This window comes from Oryx dammah, unplaced genomic scaffold (assembly GCF_014754425.2).
Source record: "Oryx dammah isolate SB20612 unplaced genomic scaffold, SCBI_Odam_1.1 HiC_scaffold_13, whole genome shotgun sequence".
Classification (NCBI taxonomy): Eukaryota; Metazoa; Chordata; class Mammalia; order Artiodactyla; family Bovidae; genus Oryx; species Oryx dammah.
In genome coordinates, this window is record NW_024070197.1 from 21352862 (window position 1) to 21377398 (window position 24537).

Consider the following 24537-nt stretch of genomic DNA (forward strand, 5'->3'; position numbering starts at 1 on the left):
ACGAGAGACACAGGTTCAATCCCTGGGTCAGGAAGATCCTTGGAGAAGGAAATGGCAACCCACCCCAGTATTCTTACCTGGAGAATCCCCATGGACAGAGGAGCCTGAAATAGGGTCACAAAGAGTTGGACACAACTGAATTGACCTAGCATGAGTGCATAAAAATGCTCTAATGGACAATTATAATTGTGTTTAAAATAACCAAAAAGATTCAAAGCTTTGCAAATAGAAGACATAAAGAATGACCCAATGGAAAATTTAAAACTGAAAAATACAATAACAACAGTCAAAAAGTAAAACTCAATAGAAATGATATAGGAAATAATCAGTAAATATGAAGACAGACACTATAAATTAACCAGTCCAAAAAACAGACTGGAAAAAAAATAAAGAGCCTTAGGAACTTACGAGAATATAATGAAATATCTAATATTTGGGGCATCAGCATCTCAGAAGAAAAGGAGAAATAAGACAGAGCTGAAGAAATAATCAAAGAAATTATGTCTGGAATTTTACCAAATTTGGCAAAGAACAGATTCAAAAACCTGAGTGAATCCCAAGTGGGATAAACTCAAAGAAATCTACATTCAGACACAGTATAATTCAACTTTTGAAAAGTAGGGATAGAAAAAAAATCTTGAAAGTAGCAAAAGAGAAATGACCTCTTCAGTTCAGTTCAGTTCAGTTCAGTCGCTCAGTCGTGTCCGACTCTTTGAGACCCCATGAATTGAAGCACGCCAGGCCTCCCTGTCCATCACCATCTCCCGGAGTTCACTCAGACTCACGTCCATCGAGTCTGTGATGCCATCCAGCCATCTCGTCCCCTTCTCCTCCTGCCCCCAATCTCTCCTAGCATCAGAGTCTTTTCCAATGAGTCAACTCTTCGAATGAGGTGTCCAAAGTACTGGAGCTTCAGCTTTAGCATCATTCCTTCCAAAGAAATCCCAGGGTTGATCTCCTTCAGAATGGACTGGTTGGATCTCCTTGCAGTGCAAGGGACCCTCAAGAGTCTTCTCCAACACCACAGTTCAAAAGCATCAATTCTTCGGTGCTCAGCCTTCTTCACAGTCCAACTCTCACATCCATACATGACCACTGGAAAAACCATAGCCTTGACTAGATGGACCTTTGTTGGCAAAGTAATGTCTCTGCTTTTGAATATACTATCTATGTTGATCATAACTTTTCTTCCAAGGAGTAAGCGTCTTTTAATTTCATGGCTGCAGTCACCATCTGCAGTGATTTTGGAGCCCAAAAAAATAAAGTCTGACACTGTCTCTACTGTTTCCCCATCTATTTCCCATGAAGTGATGAGACCAGATGCCATGATCTTCGTTTTCTGAATGTTGAGCTTTAAGCCAGCTTTTCCCCTCTCCTCTTTCACTTTCATCAAGAGGCTTTTTAGCTCCTCTTCACTTTCTGCCATAAGGGTGGTGTCATCTGCATATCTGAGGTTATTGATATTTCTCCCGGCAATCTTGATTCCAGCTTGTGTTTCTTCCAGTCTAGCGTTTCTCATGATGTACTCTGCATAGAAGTTAAATAAGCAGGGTGACAATATACAGCCTTGACCCCTTACTTATAGGGAAAGAACAATTTGAATGACAGTGGATTCCCCATCAGAAACCATGGACGCCAGAAAAAAAGTGACATGATAGCGTTCAGATGAGGAAAGAAAACAACTGTCAATCCAGATTTCTATATCTATCAAAAATATCCTGCAGGAATGACGGGAGGATCAAGATGTTTTCAGATGAAGGAAAACTTAAGAGAATTTGTTTTCCTCAGAACTACCCTATAGGAATGGCTAAAGGGAATTTTTCTAAACAGAAAATGATGAAAGAGGAAAACTTGGAACATCAGAAGACAGAACATGGTCAGCAAAAACATGGGTAAGTACAATAGATCTTCCTTCTCCTCCTGAATTTTCTAAACTAGGTTTGACAACATTAAAAAATTATAACAAAGTACTTATGCTCCTTGCAAGCTTCAGAATCAGTTAAGAGTATGGATTTTCAAAATTATCTAGCAAGAACAGCTATATGATTTTGCAAGGCCCACTGCAAAATTAAAATGCAAGTTCCAAGTTTTTCAAAAAGCTATATACAGTATCATGACATGATCCAGAAATTCATCTCCTAGGTATAGCCAAAAGAATTAAAAGCAGATATTTGAACAGATATTTGTACACCAGTGTTGACTGCAGCATTATTTTCAATAGCTAAAAGACAGAAGCAACTCAAGGATTCCCCAACAGATAAACAAAATGTGGTATATACATGCAGTGGAATATTGTTCAGTCATCAAAAGGAATGAAACTCTAATAGATGCTTTAACATGTATTAGATAAACCTTAAAAACATTATGCTAAATGAAACAACCAGACACAAAATGAAAAATAATGTATGATTCTATTCACATGAAATATCTAGAATAAGCAAATTCATAGAGGCAGAAAATAGAGGTTACTTTCTTGCTGTTGTTCAGTCACTAAATTATGTCCATTTCTTCTTGACCCTATGAACTGCAGCATGCCAGGCTCCTCTGTCCTCCACTATCTCCTGGAGTTTCCTCACATTCATGTCCAGTGAGCCAGTGATGATATCTAACCATCTCATCCTCTGTTGCCACCTTCTCCTACTGCTGTCAATCCAGGGTCTTGTCCAATGAGTCAGCTCTTCGCATCAGGTGGCCCAGAGTATTGGAGCTTCAGCTTCCACATCAGCCCTTCCAAGGAGTATTCAGGGTTGATTTCCTTTAGGACTGGCTGGTTTGATCTCCTTGTAGTCTTGGGGACTCTCAAGAGTCTTCTCCCACATCACGGTTCAAAAGCATCAGTTCTTCAGCACTCAGCCTTCTTTATGGTTCAACTCTCACATCCGTACATGACTACTGGAAAAACCATAGCATTGACTATATGGATCTTTGTCAACAAAGTGATATCTCTACTTTTTAATATGCTGTCTAAGTTACTAGGGACTCGGATTGAGGGGAGTGGGGAATTATTGTTCAACGGGTACTGAGTTTCTGTTTGGGTAATAAAAGAGTTTTGGAAATAGTGGTGATGGGCGTACAACATTATAAATGTAATTAATGCCAATAAAATAACTTTAAAAATTTTGTACATATAATAAGACAATTAAAAAAAATAATAATATCCCTCAAACCACTGAATTATGTACATGAAATGGTGAACTGTAGGATGTGTGTGAATTATATCTCAGTAAAACTGTTAAGAGGGAAAGGCAGCCAACAGGCAGGAAGGAAGGAGGAAAAGTGACGGCTTCTCAGGAAACAGTGGTTATGAGACAGCTAGGAGAGAATTTTTCACTCTGTATTCTTTTGTACCTTCAAAATTTTGTACTGTGCTGCATGTTTTACATTTTCAAAAAGTAAATTACATATTTTTGAAATAAAAGCATTTGAGGTCTCTTGTTCAAGAATGAAGAATTTGGGGACTTCCCTGGTGGTCCAGTGGCTAAGACTCCAAGTTTTCAATGCAGGGGGTCTGGGTTCCCTCCCTGGTCAGGGAACTGGATCCCATTTGCTGCAAATAAGAGTTCCCATGCCACAACTAAAGACCCCTCATGCCACAACTAAGACCTGGTGCAGTCAAATAAATAAATAAAAATATTTTCTAAAAGTGAAGCACTTCAAGATGTTGACAGCAGAGCAGTCAACCAAGTATGAGCCCTCCTGTGTGTGGGACCCTGCGTAACTTCAGAATTTCATGCCACGAGGCCAGCCCTGTCCTGCAGCACTGAGAATCCTTGTCTCTATATTTTCTTGCTAAAAAATACATTTCCAGAAAATTTATAAATGTGGTTCAATCAAATACACCAGTAGACAGTTTCCTTATTTCCCTTTCCACCATCCAGAGTTCCAGCTCACAGCTGCCTCACCCTCCTCACTGCCACCGCCGAGCAGCTCTAACGAGCAGAACAGGCATCCATAGCCCCTGCTGACCCCAGCATCCACAGAAGCCAGTCTCAGTAACAGAGCTGGTGCTGAGTGGCCGCCATGCATCCTACGCTAAGGACTTCCATCTGTTGTCTCCTTCACACCCCACCGGGGCTCAGTTTGCAGCTGAGGAAACTAAGGTCAAAGGTCACTCAGGATGGGACCCTGCACACTCTTAAGCTCTGGCTAGACACCCATGGGAAAGCCTGGAACAGGCCAGCAGGGCTCATAACTGAGCCAAGTGGGCAGGATGACACATCCCGAGGCCATGAGTCCGGGTCCCGTTAGGGAGGGCTGCCCACACAGCTGGTGCTGGTGGCCACAGACGGAGTGAGCAGACCTTCTCATTTTGCAGGAGACGCTGGAAACCTACATGTGGGGAGGCAGGGGGCAGCTCAGCACAATGTTTTCCAGTGTTGGCTCACACTGCAACAAATGCATCTGAGGCCCATCCCAGCCCACAGGCCACAACTACAGTAAGTCCCCTACATAGGATTGATTTCTATTCTGAGAGTGTGTGCGTAAGTGCAATTTGTTTGTAAGCCCAACAAAGCTGGCCTAGGTACCCAGCTAATCCAATCGGCTATATAGTACTGTCTTACAATACTTTTCACACAAATAATATGTACAGGAAAAACAAACACCAAAAATAAAACAGTTACTATTACAGAACCTTGAAAAGTACGGTAGCACAGTACAACAGCTGGCATACAGGGGCTGGCTCAGATGTTCACGTCTGAAAGCTCGCAACTTGAAGGTTCCAATGTAGAGGACTTACTGGAGTGGTTTCCCCTTGCTTGCCTGTGCCCTTCCCATTCTCCATCTCCAGCCTCCTCGTAGCACCACGGCGGACCACGGCTGGAGATGCCCCATGGCCACACCAGCTGGGGAGCTGAAGGTGCACAGGCTGAATCCAGGCGGGTGCGAATCCCGCCCACCTCCCTGTTGCAGCATGCTGCCCAGCCTCCTCACTTGGTGATGGTGAGCAGTGTGGTCTGTGACGTCACGTCCCAGATCTTGATGCTCCTGTCAAACGAGACGGAAGCCACCCTCTGGCTGTCGGGGTCAAAGCAGCAGGCGGTGAGCGACATCGTGTGATGGTCTGAGGCACAGGGAAAGTGACTTGATACTGGGCCACACGCTCCTGGGACACTGAGGTTGCTCCCCCAGACAGCGACAGTATAATAGAAACACAACTCTGGGTTTCACAAGGAAGGGACTCTTCACTTGCATAATCATTTCCTGAATGCCTGCTGTATACCAGGCCTTGAGCCAGGAGCTCTGCCCCCTTCCCCCTCAGAGGTCACAGGCAGACACCTCTGAGCAGGCAACAACCTGCAGCCAATGTCACAGCTCCAAACCAACGAAAGGAAACCTGGCCCAGCCCTGAGAGATCGCTAAAAGCTATGGAGGGAAACAGGAAAGGAAGGGTGCTCTAGGCAGAAGGAACAGGGTGTGCCAAGGCTTGACATGACACAGTGTGAAGGAGCATGGTGAGCAGACAGGGCTTAGAGTGTGAGGAGAGAGTACGAGGAGACACATCAAGGGAAAAAATGCAAGCTGTGTGGCAGACACACATCATGGCTCCATGGTGATAAAAATAAACATTAAATGTATGTGGGAAGTAGTACTATGTGTGTGTGTGTGTTTGCACGTACACACACTCACAGGAAGACCTCCCAGCAATGTACCCTTAATGATAGGTACCTCCACAGATGAACCTATTTGCAGGGCAGGAACAGAGACACAGACGTAGAGAAGGGAGTATACTCCAGCTCAGTGCTCTATGATGACCTAAAAGGGTAAGATGGGGGTGGGAGGGAGGCTCAAGTGGGAGTGGATATATGCAAACATACAGCTGATTCACTTTGCTGTGGACACAGTGGGGCAGGGGAAGGTGGAATGAACTGGGAGAGTAGCTCTTACATATATACACTACCAAGTGTGAAATAGTTAACGGGAAGCTGCTGTATAGCACAGGGAGCTCTGCTCAGTGCTGTGCTGCTACTGCTGCTAAGTCACTTCAGTCTTGTCCGACTCTGTGTGACCCCATAGACGGCAGCCCACCAGGCTCCCCCGTCCCTGGGATTCTCCAGGCAAGAACACTGGAGTGGGTTGCCATTTCCTTCTCCAATGCATGAAAGTGAAAAGTGAAAGTGAAGTCGCTCAGTCGTGCCCGACTCTTAGCAACCCTATGGACTGCAGCCCACCAGGCTCCTCCGTCCATGAGATTTTCCAGGCAAGAGAACTGGAGTGGGGTGCCATTGCCTTCTCCGGCTCAGTGCTCTATGATGACCTAAAAAGGTAAGATGGGGGTGAGAGGGAGGCTCTAGTGGGAGTGGATATATGTAAACATACAGCTGATTCACTTTGTTGTAGAGCTGAAACTAACACAGCATTGTAAAGCAGTTATACTCCAGCTAAAAAGAAAAAAATACTATCTCCCAGTACCATTTTAAAAACACTTTTTCCATTGAACTTAAGGGATATAAAAATTCAAATCAGAAGAAATACTGTGGAAGACTAGAATAAATAAATTATAAGCAAAGTTCTTTAAATTAAAAATAATCATAATAATAGGTCCCTCCAGGCTTCCCTTGTAGCTCAGTCAGTAAAGAATCTGCCTGCAATGCAGGAAACCTGGGTTCGATTCTTGGGTAGGGAAGATTCCCTGGAGAAGGAAATGGGAACCCACTCCAGTATTCTTGCCTAGAGAATCCCACGGACAGAGGAGCCTGGCAGGCTACAGTCCATGGGGTCACAAGAGTCGGACACAACTTAGCATCTAAACCACCACCACCACTGGGGAGAAGACAGGATGGGCACAGCAGTTGTGTCTGACTCTGTGACCCTATGGACTATCGCCACCAGGCTCCTCTGTCCATGGGGATTTTCCAGGCAAGAATCCTGGAGTGGGTTGCCATTCCCTCCTCCAGGGAATCTTCCAGACCAGGAATCAAACTCATGTCTCCTGCACTGAAAGCAGATTTTTTACCACTTTAGCCATTGGGGAAGCCCACTGCTTACACACTTTCAAATTTTTTTCCAATGATTATGTATGCTTTTATTTTTTCTTCTGAGTTAACTGTTAACTCATGCAGTTGTAAGGACTCCTACAGAGAGACCCTGTATGCCTGTCACTCAGTTCCCCCCAATGGTAACCTCTTACACAATGATTGCACAGGATCACAACCAGGAAATTGACATTTGATCACGGTTTTTTTCAGGAGTTGCCATTCTAGTCTTTTTAATTATCTGAATTTGTTTTTTTATATGTGATAATTGATAGTAATAAAATTGCTAATCATCAGTATTATAAAACACTAGAATAAATATGTGTGTTATTAATTATCAGGGATTATTATTTTTATGGGCTTCCCTGGTGACTCAGCAGTAAAGAATGAAGAATGTGGGAAAATACACATAAAATGTTAAGAAGCCTGGAAAGAAAGAAAGTGAAGTCGCTCAGTAGTGTCCAACTCTTTGCGACTTTATGGACTGTAGCCTGCTGGGTTCCTCCATCCATGGGATTTTTCAGGCAAGTAATACTGGAGTGGGTTGCCATGCCCTTCTCCAGGAGATCTTCCTAACCCAGGGATCGAACCTGGGTCTCCTACACTGCAGGCAGACCACCATCTGAGCCACCAGGCAAGTCAAGAAGCTTGGGTCTTCATTCAATAAAAGATGGGCTTTAAATGTCCATGTGAAGCTGGAACAGAACAATGTTTCATTTATTATAAGCATGAGACTGAGTGAAAAAGCCTTAACCAGTCTTGATTTTAATTGCCCATGTTTTTATCCATCAGGGCTTTCCTGATAGCTTAGTCGGTAAAGAATCCACCTGCACTGTGGGAGACCTGGGTGCGATCCCTGGGTTGGGAAGATCCCCTGGAGAAGGGAAAGGCTACCCACACCAGTATTCTGGCCTGGAGAACTTGGGTTCTACCCACTCCAGTATTCTAGCCTGGGTCACAAAGAGTCGGACATAACTGAGAGACTTTCACTTCACTTTTATCCATCAATGTCGCATCTTTAATGATATCATTCACAGCATTGTTGATTTACCAAATAAAACAATAAAGTCACTGTCATTCAAGTGACAAGTTGCTGTTATAATAGAACAGAGCAGGGAGCCCACGCAAACTCACCTTTGATGCAGGACACAGTGGTAGAGTCTTTCGCATCTATTATAAAGATTCCATTATCCACATCCAAGCCCAAGACCACGTATTTACCATCAGGGGAGAACTTAGCGGAGACTATGAAGGTTTCATGACCGAGCTTCCACTGAAATAGGGCAACAATCAAAAGGTTTCTCTCTAGCCCAGTGTTCCAGCAGGACTTTCTGAAATATTCTATCTATGCACTGGTCAATATGCCAGCCACTGGCCTCATGTGGCCACTGAGTTCTTGTAATAGACTATTGCAAACAAGGAACTGAATGTTTATTTAGTTTTCATGAATTAATTTTTAATTAATACATGTAATTAATGTGTGTCCAGGAGAGATGAACAAGGATAGGGGGTACCTAGCAGAACTGGCAGCAAGGTTCTAGTAATGGCCAACTTGACTCTTGTTCAGTTTGGTAAACAAGTCTGCCTGGAGGACAAGGCTCTACAGTCCCAGCCCCTCAGGACAGACAGCTACTCATTCTCTCTGTATGTTATAAATTATGGAAAGGAAAGGAAAGGAAAATCTCTCTGTATGTTATAAATTATGGTATTGCTGTTGTGAAGCTTTTTAAATATGCTTCCCAATTCTTTGACAGTCCTCTCTCCACAAAAGTGAATGTTACTCAGTCATGTCTGACTCTTTGCGACCCCATGGACTGCAGCCCAGCCGGCTACTCTGTCCATGGAATTCTCCAGGCAAGAACAATAGAGTGGGTGGCCATTACCTTATCCAGAGGACTCTTCCCATTCCAGCAATCAAACCTGGGACTCTGGGAATGTAGGCAGATTCTTTACCTTCTGAACCACCAAGGAAGCCCCAAGGTGGAGTCTAATCACCCACCCAGAGGGTGTGAGCTCAACTCAGTGAGTTACTTCTTTGGATACAATGTAGCAAAAGTGATAGTCTCTGACTCAGTTCAGTTTAGTGGCGCACTCTGAAACCCCATGAATCACAGCCCACCAGGCCTCCCTGTCCATCACCAACTCCCGGAGTTCACCCAAACTCATGCCCATTGAGTGGGTGATGCCATCCAGCCATCTCATCCTCTGTCATCCCCTTCTCCTCCTGCCCTGAATCCCTCCCAGCATCAGGGTCTTTTCCAATGAGTCAACTCTTCGCATCAGGAGGCCAAAGTATTGGGAGTTTCAGCTTCAGCATCAGTCCTTCCGATGAACACCCAGGACTGATCTCCTTTAGGATGGACTGGTTGGATCTTCTTGCAGTCCAAGGGACTGTCATATCAGAAACCAGGGCTTTCTCCAAAGAAAACATACAGATGATCAACAGGCACATGCAAAAATGTTCAACATCTCTAATCACTGCTGCTGCTGCTGCTGCTGCTACAGCCCACCAGGCTCCCCCGTCCCTGGGATTCTCCAGGCAAGAACACTGGAGTGGGTTGCCATTTCCTTCTCCAATGCATGAAAGTGAAAAGTGAAAGTGAGGTCGCTCAGTCATGTCTAACTGAGAAATGCAAATCAAAACTACAATAAGCTATCACCTCACACCAGTCAGCATGGTCATCATCAAAAAGTCTACAAATAATAAATGCTAGAGAAGGTATGGAGCAAAGGGACCCCTCCTACATTGTGGATGGGAATATAATTTGGTGCAGCCACTACAGAGAACAGTATGGAGGTTCCTTAAAAAACCAAAACTAGAGCTACCCTATAATCCAGCAATCCCACTCCTGGGTGGGATTTCATCTGCAAAAGATGAAAATTCTAATTCAAAAAGATGTATGTGGGACTCCCCTGGTGGTCCAGTGGTGGTTAAGAATCCACCTTCCAATGCAAGGGATGTGGGTTTGATCCCTGGTCGAGGAACTAAGACCCCACGTGCCACAGAGCAACTAAGCCTCCACACCACAGCTACCAAGCCCACACGTTCTGGAGCCTGTGTACCACAACAAAAGATCCTGCATGACACAAGAAAGACTCTGCATGCAGCAACTAAGACCCGACACACCAAACAAATAGACAGCAAAAAGATCCATGCACCCCAATGATCACAGCAGAACTATCCACAAGAGCCGTGACATGAACACAACTAAAGGCTCACTGATAGATGAAGAGATAAAAAAAGATACGGTGTGTATGTAAAATGGAATACCACTCAGCCATAAAAAAGAATGAATTATTGCCATTTGCAGCAACATGGAGGACCTAGAGATTATTAATACCATACTAAGTGAAATAAGTCAGAAACAGCAAGACAAATATCATATAGTATCACTTATTGTGGAATCTTAACAAATGATACAAAAGAACTTATTTACAAAACAGAAATAGACTTGCAGACATAGAAAACAAGCATATCTTTACCAAAGGGGAAAGTGGGGGGTGGGATAATATCCTATAATAGAAAAGAATCTGAAAAAGAATATACTGTTTATATTCATAAATATACACATTTTTAATGTACACATATATACACACACATGCACACAAATACATATCTGAATCACTTTGCCATATACCTGAAACCCTGCAAACCAGCTATAACCACAAAAATTTTCTTAAAAAAGAAGGAAACCAGGATTTCCTCCTGCCATCTCTTGAATCGCTTGCTCTGAGGGAGTAAACCGCCACGTCCTGAGGATACTCAAGCAACCCTATGGAGAGACTTGGGTGCAGAGGAACCGAGGGCTCCTGCAAACAGCCATCTTGGAAGGAGACCCTCAGCCTCAGTGAACCTTCAGAAGACTGTAGCCCCAGATGACATCCTAACCATGACCTCACCAGAAACCTAAGCCAGAACCACTGGCTAACCTGCTCCAAAAGTTCTGTCACGAAACTCTGCAAGGACTTCGTGGTGGTCTAGTGGTTGAAAGTCTGCCTGCTAGTGCAGGGAACACAGGTTCAATCCCTGGATTGGGAAGACCCCCATGCTGAAGGGCAACTAAGCCCAAGCACCACAACTACTGAGCCTGTGCTCTGGAGCCTGTGCTCTGCAACAAGAGCAGCCACCACGGTGAGAAGCCCGCACACCACAACCAAGAGCAGCCCCGCTCGCTGCAACAAGAGAAAGCTCATGTGCAGCAAGGAAGACCCAGTGCAGCCAAAATACGTTAATTGTTTTAGAAAAAAAGAAACTCTGCGTGGCAATAAATGCTTGTTGTTTGAAAATAAGTTCTGGAATAGTTTGTCAAGCAGCGGTGGATCACTAACTCAGCCCTATAGATGGCAAGTGGCATGGACGTCCTGTGCAACAAAAATAATAAAAGTGCTAAAACAAGTTTACCGAAGAGAAGGGAAGGGACTTCTCAGGTGGTCCAGGGGCTAAGACTTCTCACTCTCAATGCAGGCAGCCTGGGTTTGATCCCTGGTCAGGGAACTAGAGGCCGCATGCCACAACTAAAGATTCCACATGTTGCAACTAAGACCTGGGGCAGCCAAATAAATAAACAAACATTAAAAAAATAAATAAATAAAAACATCCCGAGGAGAGTTTTTTAAAAAGAAGAGAAGGAAAAAGAAGCTAGAGACAAGAGCAGGATGTTTATGTTAAATGAAATAAGCATTTGGGAAAATGCTAAAAGTCAGGAATAATCAATGATCGTATTTAATGACACTGTTGTCAGCAGAACATGTCATGTTGTCATGCTTGCCCATGGTCATATGTAACATATGTACAGGAAAAGAGACACCAAGATGTTAACTGTAACACTATTTTTTTTCACACTTGGTTTCTCTTTCTAAAAATGTTTCACAATGAAAATAAATTGATCTTTGCACTAAAGAGAAAGTTTTTTTTTTTTTTTTTTTTTTTAAGGAGAGAACAGAGGAGAAAGGGAGAAGAAAGGTGAGGAGAAGCTGCCTGGGGTGGGGGAGGGCAGCGGGGATGGGGCAGGACACCCTGGAGAGCGCCTGAGCAGGCTCAGGGCTGCCCGGACACCAGGCAGGAGACAGGAGGATCCTGCGCCCATTGGATGGATGGATGGATGGATGGATGGATGGTGGCCCCTTCTTAGATGGAGAACAGACTGGGAACCAGTGGCCTTGTACTTTGGCCACGTGGCCTTCACCCCATGGCCTCAGCTCTACTTCCTGCCCCCATCAAAAGCCAACATCCGACATGGGACGGTCTCTTTTCCCACACAGTTCTCTCAGTCTGTAATGCCACTACCCTCTGCCCCCACCTGTACTTCTTCCCTTATACCCATCCTCCCCATCCTTGAAGCAGAGCCCTCCTCTGCCTGCTTCAGATAGCTTCCCGTCCCTGAAGCCCACCATCCATCACGTTGGGTCCCTAAGAAAATTTTCCTTTCCCGGAAGATTGGCTACTCTTCCCAATCCATGACCAGCTCAAGGCCACCTAAGGCCCAGCAAAGAATCTGTGTTGTAGGCAGGGAAGGAGAGGGTGAGATGAACTGAGAGAGCAGCATTAACACACACACACACACACACATATATATACACACACTACCATCTGTAAAACAAAAGCTGTCAGAAAACTGCTGTATAGCACAGAGATCTCAGCTCGGTGCTCTGTGATGACCTAAAGTAGTGTGATGTGATGGGCGGGGGCAGTGGGAGGAAGGCTCAAGAGGGAAGGGATATATGTTTACAAAGAGCTGATTCACATCATTGTACAGCAGAAACTAATACAACATTGTGAAGCAATTATACTCCAATTAAAAAATTAGAAAAAACAAAAACAGAAGACTCTGTGCTGTGACATCTCCACCAGGGCAGAGCATACATACCAGCAGCTTGCCTGTTTCAAGGTCCCAAGCCCTCACTGTTTTGTCATAAGACGCTGCAACGATTCTGGAAAGAAAATGACCAGAGTCTTAACGACCCAGACTATTACGCCTGTGGTTTCTAAGAAAGATCAAATATTTAACAGAAAGTTTCTACAGTTTAGGACCAAGATTGCAGAAGAAATACTTGAATCTTTCTAAAGATATTTCATGAGGCCCCTGTAGAACTGGGGGTTCTCAGTGAAAACAGAGAGATCCTAACACAGAAGGCACCATGACACCATTCTCTTCCTTAATCCTTTAATCGGCCACCCAAATATGTCCTTTTCTATCTAGGGCATTAAAGGTATCATTTCTTCTGTTCTGTAATTGACTTCTTTTAGAAGGATAGCTACAGCTCACAAGGATCAATCACTTCTTCCACTGATTTCACATCTTTTTTTTTTTTTAACAGGAAAAGACTGTCATAGCTCATTTCACCCTAAATGTTTTCTTGTACATTTACACTATTAGGCTGGCTAAAGAGTTCATACAGATTTTCCCATAAGATGTTATGGAAAAGCCCTGATGAATTTTTTGGCCAACCCAGTAATATAAGTGTACCCTTCTCTTCTTACATGGCATGTTTCAGTGACAACGTGTCCTCTACGTGAGAGAAAGTCCCATGAAGCTTACCCTGGAGTAGGAAATGACAACCCACTCCAATATCCTTGCCTGGAGAAAGAGGAGCCTGGCAGGCTACAGTCCATGGGGTCGCAAAGAGTCAGACATGCCTGAGGGAATGAGCATGTACAAGAAGCTTACATTCCCCCACGCATTTTCACTAGTAGATTAATTTTGTAGCTGCTGCTCAGGGTAAAAGCAAATCCATTTTAAAACAAATCCCCTTTTAAAGGCTCATCTCACATCTGTGTGAAGCGTGAATGCAAATGCACCCGAGGGTGGCTTCCCAAACTGACTCTCCCCGGGTGACAGCTCAGGCTTTCTTCCTGGGCCCTGGTTTCCCACTGTGACATGAGGGTCTGCCCTGAATCGCTAGTGAACCTTGCAGCTTCCCCGGTCCACAGGCGTGACTGTGGGAAAGAAACTCCAGGGAGAACATTCAGACTGGCTTCAGTCACAGTACATTTCGTCTTTTTGGCACTTTAAATTTTCAGAGTCACCATATCTCCTTGGTTCTCACAGCAAAAGATGGAAACCATGAGACCAACATATGGGAGAGTAAGGTCAGGTGTTTGCTGAAAAGACAGTGAAGGGCCCCTGGCATGCCGTGTGTGGGCCTGCCCTTCCCTCTCACCTTCCTGACCAGAGTCAAATGAGGGCAAGTCACCTTCTGCTGTCAGCCGTGATGCTGCACTCTAAAACAGGACCTTCAGGCACCGGCTCAAAATCCCGAACAATGGATCCGTCCATAGCATCCTGGATCAGCAGGAGAGAGCAGGAGAGGGTCAGAGGTCACTAAAGTGTCAGCCGAAGCAGTGAGCCGAGTTCAGCATCAACCCTAAGCTTGTCTGAGTACTCACGGTCCTATGACTCTTCCCCCAGCTCAGAAGGGTGAAAAGACTTCCCCACCACTCCCAGAGCAAGAAGGCCACCATCACCATCCATGGCATCCCCAGGAAACTCTCCCTCCATCCCACAGTGGCCCATGGAAATGGGCCACTCTGAAGGCAAAGCTGCAAACAGGTAATATTCTCGTTTTCTCCTGGCCAAAGAGGCTTCACAGAATCTAGCAAGATCTTTCAAGAACTTTCTAAAAATTCCCACTGTTTGACCCAGCAATTCTATTTTGGGGTGGGGCAGTGGGGGTGCTGCGGGGACAGTCTTCCCTAAGGAAATAATCTAAATTGTGGTCAAAGACTTGTGCACAAAAAAGGTTCATCAATGAACTTATGGTTGCCAGGAGGGAAGAATAGGGGGAAGAGATAGTTAAGGAGTTTGGGATCAATATGCACACACTGCTATATTTAAGATGGAAAACTAACAAGGTCCTATTGTATAGCACAGGGAACTCTGCTCAGTGTTATGTGGCAGCCTGGATGGGAGGGGAGTTTGGGGCAAAATGGATACATGTATATTATATGTATGGCTGAGTCCTTTTGCTGTCCACCTGAAACTATCACAACATTGTTAATTGGCTATACTCCGAATGAAAAGTTTAATGAAAAATGTTCATCGTGTGTTTTAGGGGACAGACAGCACAAACTCACGGGCAGCAGTCTGTGTCCACCTAAAGGGGGCGGTTAAAACAAACTCTAAGACACCCAACAGTGGGACCCAGGCAACTGTTACCACACTGAAGGGAGATAACTAGAGAATATGATGAGGACAAGGTAGGGTAATAGCTGGCAACATGATAGGAACAATGACGGCACCAATGTGAAAGGTGCTTGAGTGACAGAAATAAAAATGCTTTCAATGCAGAGACTTCCCTGGCAGGCCAGTGGTTAAGATTTCACCTTCCATTTCGTGGGGTGCAGGTTCAATCCCTGGTCAGGGAGCTACGATCCCACAGGCATCGTGGCCAAAAAACCAAAACCAAAACAACAGTGTAACAAACTCAATAAAGACTTTAAAAATGGTCCACATCAAAAAAAAAATCTTTGAAAAAAAATGTGTGCACAACTTTTCAGGATAAGCCAAGGTGGAACGTCCCCTTGAAACAAACGCTATTAGCGAGACAATGAATTTCTAGAAAGACCCTGCATTGTTATGTGAAATTATGGTGCCTGGTTGGGAGAGCTTTTGGCCTGACCAGACCAGGCCTGGGACAATTCTCCCTGATATGCAGAGACCAATTCACATTAAGACCACAAGCCTGCTGGGAGGCAAAGGGCTCTGTGTCAGGGGTCCCCAGGACCACCCTCACAATTGATGATTCTCCAGGATTCACAGGACTCAGAATACGGGCATGCTCACAGCTAAGATTTACAGCAGCCGAAGGACACAAAGCAAAATCAGCAAAGGGAAGGGCGCCTGGGGCGAGGTCCAGAGAAATCCAGGCACTGCTTCCAAGAGTCTCTCCCTAGTAGCTTGGAAACATATACACTACGATATGTAAAATAGATAGCCAATGGGAATTAGCTGTGTGACTCAGGAAACTCAAACAGGGGCTCTGTAACAACCTAGAAGGGTGGGAAGGGATGGGAGGTGGGAAGGAGGTTCAAGAGGGAGGAGACAAATGTATACCTATGGCTGATTCGTGTTGATGAATGGCCAATGCAATATTGTAAAGCAATTATCCTTCAATTAAAAATAAATAAATCTTGAAAAAAGAGTCTCTCCCCGTGGGTAGCATGGGATGTGCTTAGTTCCTTCAGCAACCAGTCGTAACAACACATGTCAGATGCTGTCTTCTAGGGAGCTGCACCTGAGCCTCGGGACCCAGATTTGTACTGGGCTCTGGTCACACAGGCATCACCCACATGGGTTGCACAGTCTAGACACAGAGAGCCCCCGGATCACTTAGGGAAAGATTCATGATTGTAGGACACTGTTTACCAGTGAAGTTCCCAGATGCCAGCCAAGGCCAGCCTTGCCACCGGGTCTCTGCAGGGACAGCAGCCTCAGGCCACCTGCGCAAACTCTTTTCTGCACAGATCCAGTCCCTCAACCCCTGCTCCATGAGACTCTATAAACAGCCGGGTCCTTAATCAAAGCCCCCTGGCAGGAAGAGATCCCAAAGAGGAACTCATGGGGGCAGGACACATCCAGGATGGAGGCTCAGCTCATGAGCCTCATGACTTGGGAAGAAATGACTGGCTCTGATAGCCAGTGAGCCAGACTCCTTGAATGGTGTATTACTCTAGAAAAAAATATGTGTCTGGGGGCTTCCCATGTGGCTCAGCTGGTAAAGAATCCGCCTGCAATGTGAGATACTTGGGTTCGATCCCTGGGTTGGGAAGATCCCTGGAGAAGGGAAAGGCTACCCACTCCAGTATTCTGGCCTGGAGAATTCCATAGACTGTATAGTCCATGGGGTTGCAAAAAAAAAAAAAAAATGTGTCTGGGAACGAAAAAAATGATCACTGCGGGTCCTGAGGATGAGGCCCATTGCAGTCTATGGCCTTCGCCCTAAGCCAGCTAACGGCAGCACTAGAACAGAAAGAGGTCTATGGGGCTGCACAGGTTCAGTGCTCGATAGTGCCACCATATGGCCAAGAGGGAAAATAGCAATCGCAGACTGATAACCCTCTTGGAAAATAAGCACTGCAGTGAATTACTTGTCAGGAGAGCTACATGGCAATAGAGCCAGATGTTGCCAGTGAATTCCAAAGACAGTGGAAATATCTATGTTTTGTACTGAATGTTTCTTGAAATAACCGGGCCATTGGCTAGGGGTATGGGAAAACAAATAGAGACAGTTACCCCTTCACTTGACATTTGGGACCAGGAACACTTTCTGTGGATTCAGATAATTTAAGTTGGTTGGTTGGACTTTGAATGAATGGTGAGAAAGTGGTTCTAATAAAGGAGGTGAGACCGTATTTGTAGCCCATGTTTAATGTCATTATATAAAGAGTTTTACTGTGTGGTCTCAATTTCATAAATATGTGTATACATGTTCAAACAGGAAAAAGAAACTACACTCCAACCTTTTCACATCAGTTTACTCACGGTTCACAGAATGATTTTTTTCTTTGTGTTTTTATGTCTTTTGGTGATAAAGCCATCTTACCTTCATAATATGAGAAAGACTAGCAAAGTGGTTTTTTCTATAATGACTGAAAAGAGACGTACCATACTAGAGGACGATTGGGTGTAAGATAAGGGTAATTTTCCCCCCCACTTCTTCATACACTGATGGACTTTCTAAATTATTCACAATGATCTTCAGTTAGGAGAAAGGGAGCTTTTTTAAAGCTTAAGCCAGGGGACTTCCCTGGTGGATCAATGGTTAAGACTCCGCACCCCCAATGCATGGGGCCCAGGTTTGATCACTGGTCAGGGAACTAGATCCCACCTGCTGCAACTAAAACCTGGTGCAGCCAAATAAATAAATAAATAAAAGGCTAAGCTAGATGTTTGGGTTTGTGGTAGGTTTGAGAGGAAAAACAGTGATGAGAGTGGGGCAGAGAAGAGAGAGGCAAGGAGACTTTTTCCAAAGATACCTCCCAGGCATGGGCCTGGGGAAATTCAGGGAGCATGTAACCACCCAGGGTCGAATATCTGGTGGGTCCCTAATGTGGGGCTTGAACCATCTGGATAGCTCCCAAACCCTCCTGGCTAGTCTTCCTGGCTTGTTACCCACCAAGACCCAGAAGACGTTCCTCTAAAGGGATCTGGAAGGTGAGGAGCTATCCTCTACCTTGTTGCCCAAACTGGAACCCAGGAATCAGCCTTAACTCACTCCATCCTGTCCCCCTCCTGCTCCTGAAGCCAGAGGAGATAGCAAAACTCCAAACTGACTGTCCTCCCCAGGGGGCCAGCCTCACCAGACAGTCGTCTGCAGAATGGCCCCCGATGGTCATTGCCATCTCCCAGCCCTGATACCTCCTCATCTTCTCCTGACTGACCAGCAGTGCACCCAAGCAGGCCTGCCAGGGTCTGCTGGCTCTGCCCTGAAGGCTTTGAAAGAGTTCACGGTGGCCACCTCTGTACAGCCCCGTCTAACCATCACACCCCTGTTCTTGTGGCCCTGCCCCTGCATCTTACAGCACTGACCTACTCTCTGTCCTGCCTCTCCCAGTTGCCCTTCACGGGCAGGTCCCAGGTTTGGCCACTTTTGTGTCCTCCTGTGATCGTCCAGGCCTGGACATACCATCTCTGTGGATGGAACTGAATATTCCAAGTGAGAAGGCGTCCCGGAGAGATGACACAGCTCAGAGACCCTCAGGCACAGCCTCTAGCAAAAGCTGGCGGGCTCCGGTCCAACGGTCTCCACCCCTGCTCCCACTGTTTCTAAGTCAACAGGCTGACAGCAGCCACACTAACTTCATCTCTCTCAGTGACTTAACACGAGAGTGAGCCTTCATTTTCCTGCTGCTTCTTGCACTTTGTTCAGAAAGGCTTCTCCAGATCTTTGGGATCCTTGAATGTCTAGGAACTCAGTACTCGGGAAATCTCATAAGAGGTGACATAAGCTTATGCGATGTTTTGGCTCCACCTAACACAGGGCCACCTACCCACAGCTTCACGGTGCAGTCATAGGAGCCACTGAGGACCTTAGTGTCATCCACACAGAAGTTACAGGAACTCACAATGTGCTCATGTCCCCTCATAATTTTAAATGGGATCTGAAAAAAAGGATAGACTGAATGAGCTCAGAAGGTTGCAGAATACCAGATCAATATTTTTTAAATCAATAGCATTCTTATACACTTGTAATGAACAATACAGAAAAAATTAAGAAAAAATTACACTTACAAAAGCATCAAAGTAGGAATAAATTTAATCAAAAAATGTAAAAAGTATACACTGAAAATTACAAAACATTGTTAAGAGAAATTTTAAGACTTAAATAAATGGAAAAGCATCCCATGTTCATGGATTAGCAGACTTACTATTCTTATGAAAATACTCTCCAAAGTGTTTATATTAATATATTTGTTTATTTATTTATCATGTATTCAACATCATCCTTCTGGCAGACTTCTTTTCTGAAACTGACAAGCTGATCCTACAATTTATAAAGAAACTCAAGGGAAGCAGAAGAGCCAAAACAATCTTGAAAAGGAACAAACATAGGGGACTCACAATTTCCAATTTCAAAACAATGTTCAAAACATACAAAGAGACAGTAATCAAGACAGTGTGGTACTGGCATATAGATAGACATACGACGGATGGATGCACTAGAGCTGAGAATCCAGAGAGATAAGCACTCATGGGTTTGGCCACTTGATCTTTAGCAAGAGTGCCAAGATAAATAAAAGGGGAAAGAAAAATCTTTTCCACCAATTGTGCTGGAACAAGTGAATATCCACATGCAAAAGAATGAAGCTGGACACTTACCTCATACCATATACAAAAATTAACTCAAAATGGATCAAGACCTCAACGTGAGTGCTAAAATTACAAAACTCTTAGAAGAAAACATGGGTGTAAACCTTTGTGGATTTGCAGTGACCTCTTAGATATGGCAAAGAAACCACAAGCAGCAGCGATGACAAGGATAAACTGGACATTATCGAAACTGAAGCTTTTGTGCCTCAAATGACACCATCAAGAAAATAGAAAACAATAAACAAAAAGAAAAAAAATTTTAAAGGAAAGTCAAAAACAACTCACACAGTGGAAGAAAATGTTTGCAAGTCATATATCAGATTAAGGATTTGCGTATGGAATACATAAAGCACTCTTAAAACTCAACAAGAAGGAGACAAACAATACAAATTAAAAATAGGCAAAATATTTGAGTAGGCATTTCTCCAAAACAGGTATGTAAATTACCTACAAACACATGGAAATATGCTCAACATCATAAGCCATTAGGGAAATGTAAATCAAAACCATATTGAGCTAAGAGAATAAATCCGAAGCATTCTCATCACAAGAAAAATATTTTTAATCTATTTCTTTCATGTTGTATCTATATGAGATGATGGATGTTCACTAAACTTTTTATGGTAATCATTTCATGATGTATGTAAGTCAAAACATTATGCTGTATACCTTCAGCTTATGCAGTCCTGTATATCAATGATACCTCGATAAAACTGGGTTAGGTACATTCAATTACAGCACCTAAATAAAAAAAAAAAAAAAAAAACAGAACAAACCAACCAAACAAAGAAACATATTGAGGACTTTCCTGGTGGTCCAGTGATAAAAGAATTCACCTGCCAATGCAGGGGACACAAGCTCAATTTCCAGTCTGGGAAGATTCCATGTGCTGAGGGGCAACTAAGCTGGTGCTCCACAACTGCTCAGCCTGCACTGTAGAGCCTGCGAGCTGCAGCTACTAAGCGAGCCCGCGGGCCCTAGAGCCCCTGCTCTGCACTAAGAGACGCCACCCCAATGAAAAGCCTGCACACCACAACTAGACAGCAGCCCATGCACAGCAATGAAGACCCAGCACAGCCAAAAATAAATAAATAACAAGTACAGGGCTGCTATATAGATCAATCTAAAAGCAACCCATTATATGCATCTGCCACAAATATCTAAAAAATAAAAAGAAACATATTGAGATGCCACTTCATACCTAGAACAATGTCTATAATTGAAAAAATCAGATAATAACAAGAATTGATAAGAATGTGGAGAAATCAGAACTCTCATATATGGCTGCGGCTGCTGCTGCTAAGTCGCTTCAGTTGTGTCCGCCTCTGTGCGACCCCATAGATGGCAGCCCACTAGGCTCCTCTGTCCCTGGGATTCTCCAGGCAAGAGTACTGGAGTGGGTTGCCATTTCCTTCTTCAGTGCATGAAAGTGAAAAGTGAAAGTGAAGTATATATGGCTAGGGTGATATAAAATCATGCAGCTACTTTGGAAAATAGTTCAGCAGTTCCTCAAAAATTTAAACACGTGTTAACTTATGAGGCAGTAACTTTACTCCTAGACTTGCACCTAAGAAAAATGAAACCATGTGTCCAAACTGTAACATGGGCCTTCATAGCCATATTAGTCATAATACCAAAACTTGGAAACACCACACACTCATGGTCAACTAATTTTCAACAAAGACGGCAAGAATATATGATGGGGAAAAAACATTCTCTTCAGCAAGTTGTGTTGGGAAAGCTGGACAGTTGCATGTAACTCAATGAAATTAGACCACTGCTTCACACCGTACATAAAAACAAACTCAAAATGGCTTGAAGACTTCAATATAGACATGACACCATAAAACTCCTAGAAGAAAATGGGCAAAACATTCTCTGACATAAATCATATCAATGTTCTTCTTAGATCAATCTCCCAAGGAAAAAGAAAAAGCAAAAATAAACAAATAGGACCAAATCAAGCTTATAAACTTTTGCACAGCCAAGAAAACCATTAAAAAATGAAAAGATAACCTATGGAATAGGATAAAATATTTTAAAATGATGCAACTGACAAGGACTTAATTTCCAAAGTACACAAACAATTCATACAACTCAAAACAAGCAAACAAAAAAATGGGCAGAAGCTCTAAATAGATATTTTTCCAAAGAAGACATCTGGGTGGCCAATAGGCACATGAAAAGATGCTCAGCATCACTAATTATTCAGTTCAGTTCACTCGTTCAGTCATGTTCGACTCTTTGCGACCCCATGGACTGCAGCACACCAGGCCTCCCCGTCCATCACCAACTCCTGGAGTTTACTCAAACTCATGTCCGTTGAGTCGGTGATGCCACCCAACCATCTCATCCTCTGTCGTCCCCTTCTCTCCCCGCCTTCAATCTTTCCCAGCATTGGGGTCTTTTCAAAGGAGTCAGTTCTTTGCATGAGGTGGCCAAAGTATTGGAGTTTCAGCTTCAGCATCAGTCCTTCCAATGAATATTCAGAACTGATTTCCTTTAGGATGGACTAATTATTAGAGAAATGCAAACCTAAACTAGAATGAGGTATCACCTCATATCAGTCAGAATGGTCATCATCAAAAAGTCTACAAATAATAAATGCTGGAGAGGATGTGGAGAAAAGGGAACCCTCCTCCACTGTTGGTAGGAATGTAAGTTGGTACAGCCACTGTGGAAAATGGTATGGTGATTTAAAAAAAAAAACAAACTACAAATAGAGTTGCCATATGACCCAGCAATCCCATTCCTGAGCACATATTAAAAAAAGAGGAATACTCTGTCTTGAAAAGATACATGTACCCCAATGTTCGTAGCAGCATTATTTACAATAACTAAGGCATGAAAGCAACTTAAGTGTTCATCAACAGATGAATGGAAAAAGAAGATATGGTATAATATACAGTGGAATATTACTCAGCCATAAAAATGAATGATTTAATGCCATTTGCAGCAACATGGACAAACCTAGATATCATCAGACTGAGTGAAGTAAGTCAGACAAGGACAAATACATGATATCACTTATATGTGAAATCTTGAAAAAATGATACAAATGAACTTATTTATGAAACAGAAACAGACTCACAGAGAAAACAAACTTATGGTTATCAAAGATGAAAGGGAGGATAAGGATAATGAGGAGTCTGGGATTAGCAGATACCTACTATTATATACAAAATAAACAGCAAGGACCTATTACAATAGCACAGGGAACTATATTCAATATCTTGTAATACACTATGGTGAAAAAGAATATATACATATAGAATACACATATTCTGAATATATGTATTATGAATCACTTTGCTCTACACTGGAAACTAACACAACATTGTAAATCAACTACACTTCTATTTTTTAATAATTGAAAAGAAAAATTGGAAACAGTTCAAATGTTCATCCACTGATGAATGAATAAATAAAATGGCAATATCCATATAACAGAATATTACTATGCAATAAAAAGGAAATAAAGGCCTTCTTTCTTCTGATCTGGCATGTGAAAAGCTTGGAAGTCCCCACTCCATCCTCACAACAAGGAAAGAACTGAACTGAAAAATCTCTTGGATCCATAAAAGAAGTGAGGTCACAAGCCAAATGGCTGTCCCCCAGATTGGAAAGATAGGGAGGCAAATACAAAGAATTCCAAGTTACCAGAGCAGAAATCCAGGAGCAGCAACTTCCGTGGGAACCATTGCCAGGATAGGGAGTCCTGAACTGTAACTGACCAGTTGCTGGAGGCGCAGGTGTGGATAACTCTGCGAGTTAAAACTCCAAAGGGGAATCCAGTTATGGGTCTACAAAAAAAATCCACAATTTTGTGACTGTTACCTCCAGGAGCAGTCCTAATCCTCACAGTGAAAACAGGAGGAAAAATCCCCTTGTGCTTCCAGCAGGGAAAAGGAACCATTTTGAATATGCCACAGTATCCTGTTCTTAAGTTCTGCCCTCAGGAGAAACTAACCAGAGTCTAACCTGCTCAGATTTTATCAGAAATCAACCGACCAGGGGAAAGAGAAGTACCCAGCCCTAGCAAGCTCTAGCCATCCTACACCATGTAAAAGTGAAGGGTGGGGGTTTCAGACTAAAAGGCACATGTGAAGGTAACAATCTAGAGGCACAGGTTCACTAAAAGAGAGAAGCCTGATCATAGGGCTATAGAATGCTTCTCTGTTGTAAAGTAATTAACCTCCAATTAAATAAATAAATTTATATTAAAAATAATAAAATAAATTATATAAAAAAAAGAATGCTTCTCTGCACCCTACAACTAACAATCACATTACTAAAGGCTGGTTGATAGCAGTTCATTTTACCTAGTAAATCACATCTGGCTATCAAGAAAAAATTACAAGAAACACTAAGAGGCAGAAAACAGTTTCAAGAGAGAGCACAAATATAACATCAGTACCAGACTCAGATGTGGCAGAGATGTTGGAATTATCAGACCAGGAATTTAAAACAACTCTGATGATATGCTAAGGGCTTAATGAATAAAGTAGACAGTTATGCAAGAACACATGGGTAATGTTAGCAGAGAGATGAAAATTCTAAGAAAGAACCAAAAAAGAAATGCTACAGATCAAAAAACACCATAACAGAAATGATGAATATCTTTGATAGGCTTATTATTAGACTACACTTGGCTGAGGAAAGAATCTCTGAGCTTAAGAATAAATATCTCAATAGAAACCTTCAAAACTGAAAAGCAAACAGGAAAAAGACTGGAAAAAAAAAAAAAACAGAAC

The 24537-nt window shown here is 43.3% G+C and overlaps 1 protein-coding gene across 1 annotated transcript in view; it reads right to left on the reverse strand.

Moving 5' to 3' along the window:
• The window catches only part of WDR88 (WD repeat domain 88), a 49777-nt gene that overhangs the window by 19926 nt on the left and 5314 nt on the right, over positions 1-24537 (reverse strand). The window contains exons 2-6 of the mRNA XM_040254114.1: positions 18964-19074; positions 14169-14257; positions 12842-12905; positions 8109-8247; positions 4933-5062 (exon numbers count right to left, since the gene is read on the reverse strand). Of these exons, the coding sequence (XP_040110048.1) occupies positions 4933-5062; positions 8109-8247; positions 12842-12905; positions 14169-14257; positions 18964-19074 (533 nt within the window). The remainder of the gene's footprint in view (positions 1-4932; positions 5063-8108; positions 8248-12841; positions 12906-14168; positions 14258-18963; positions 19075-24537) is intronic.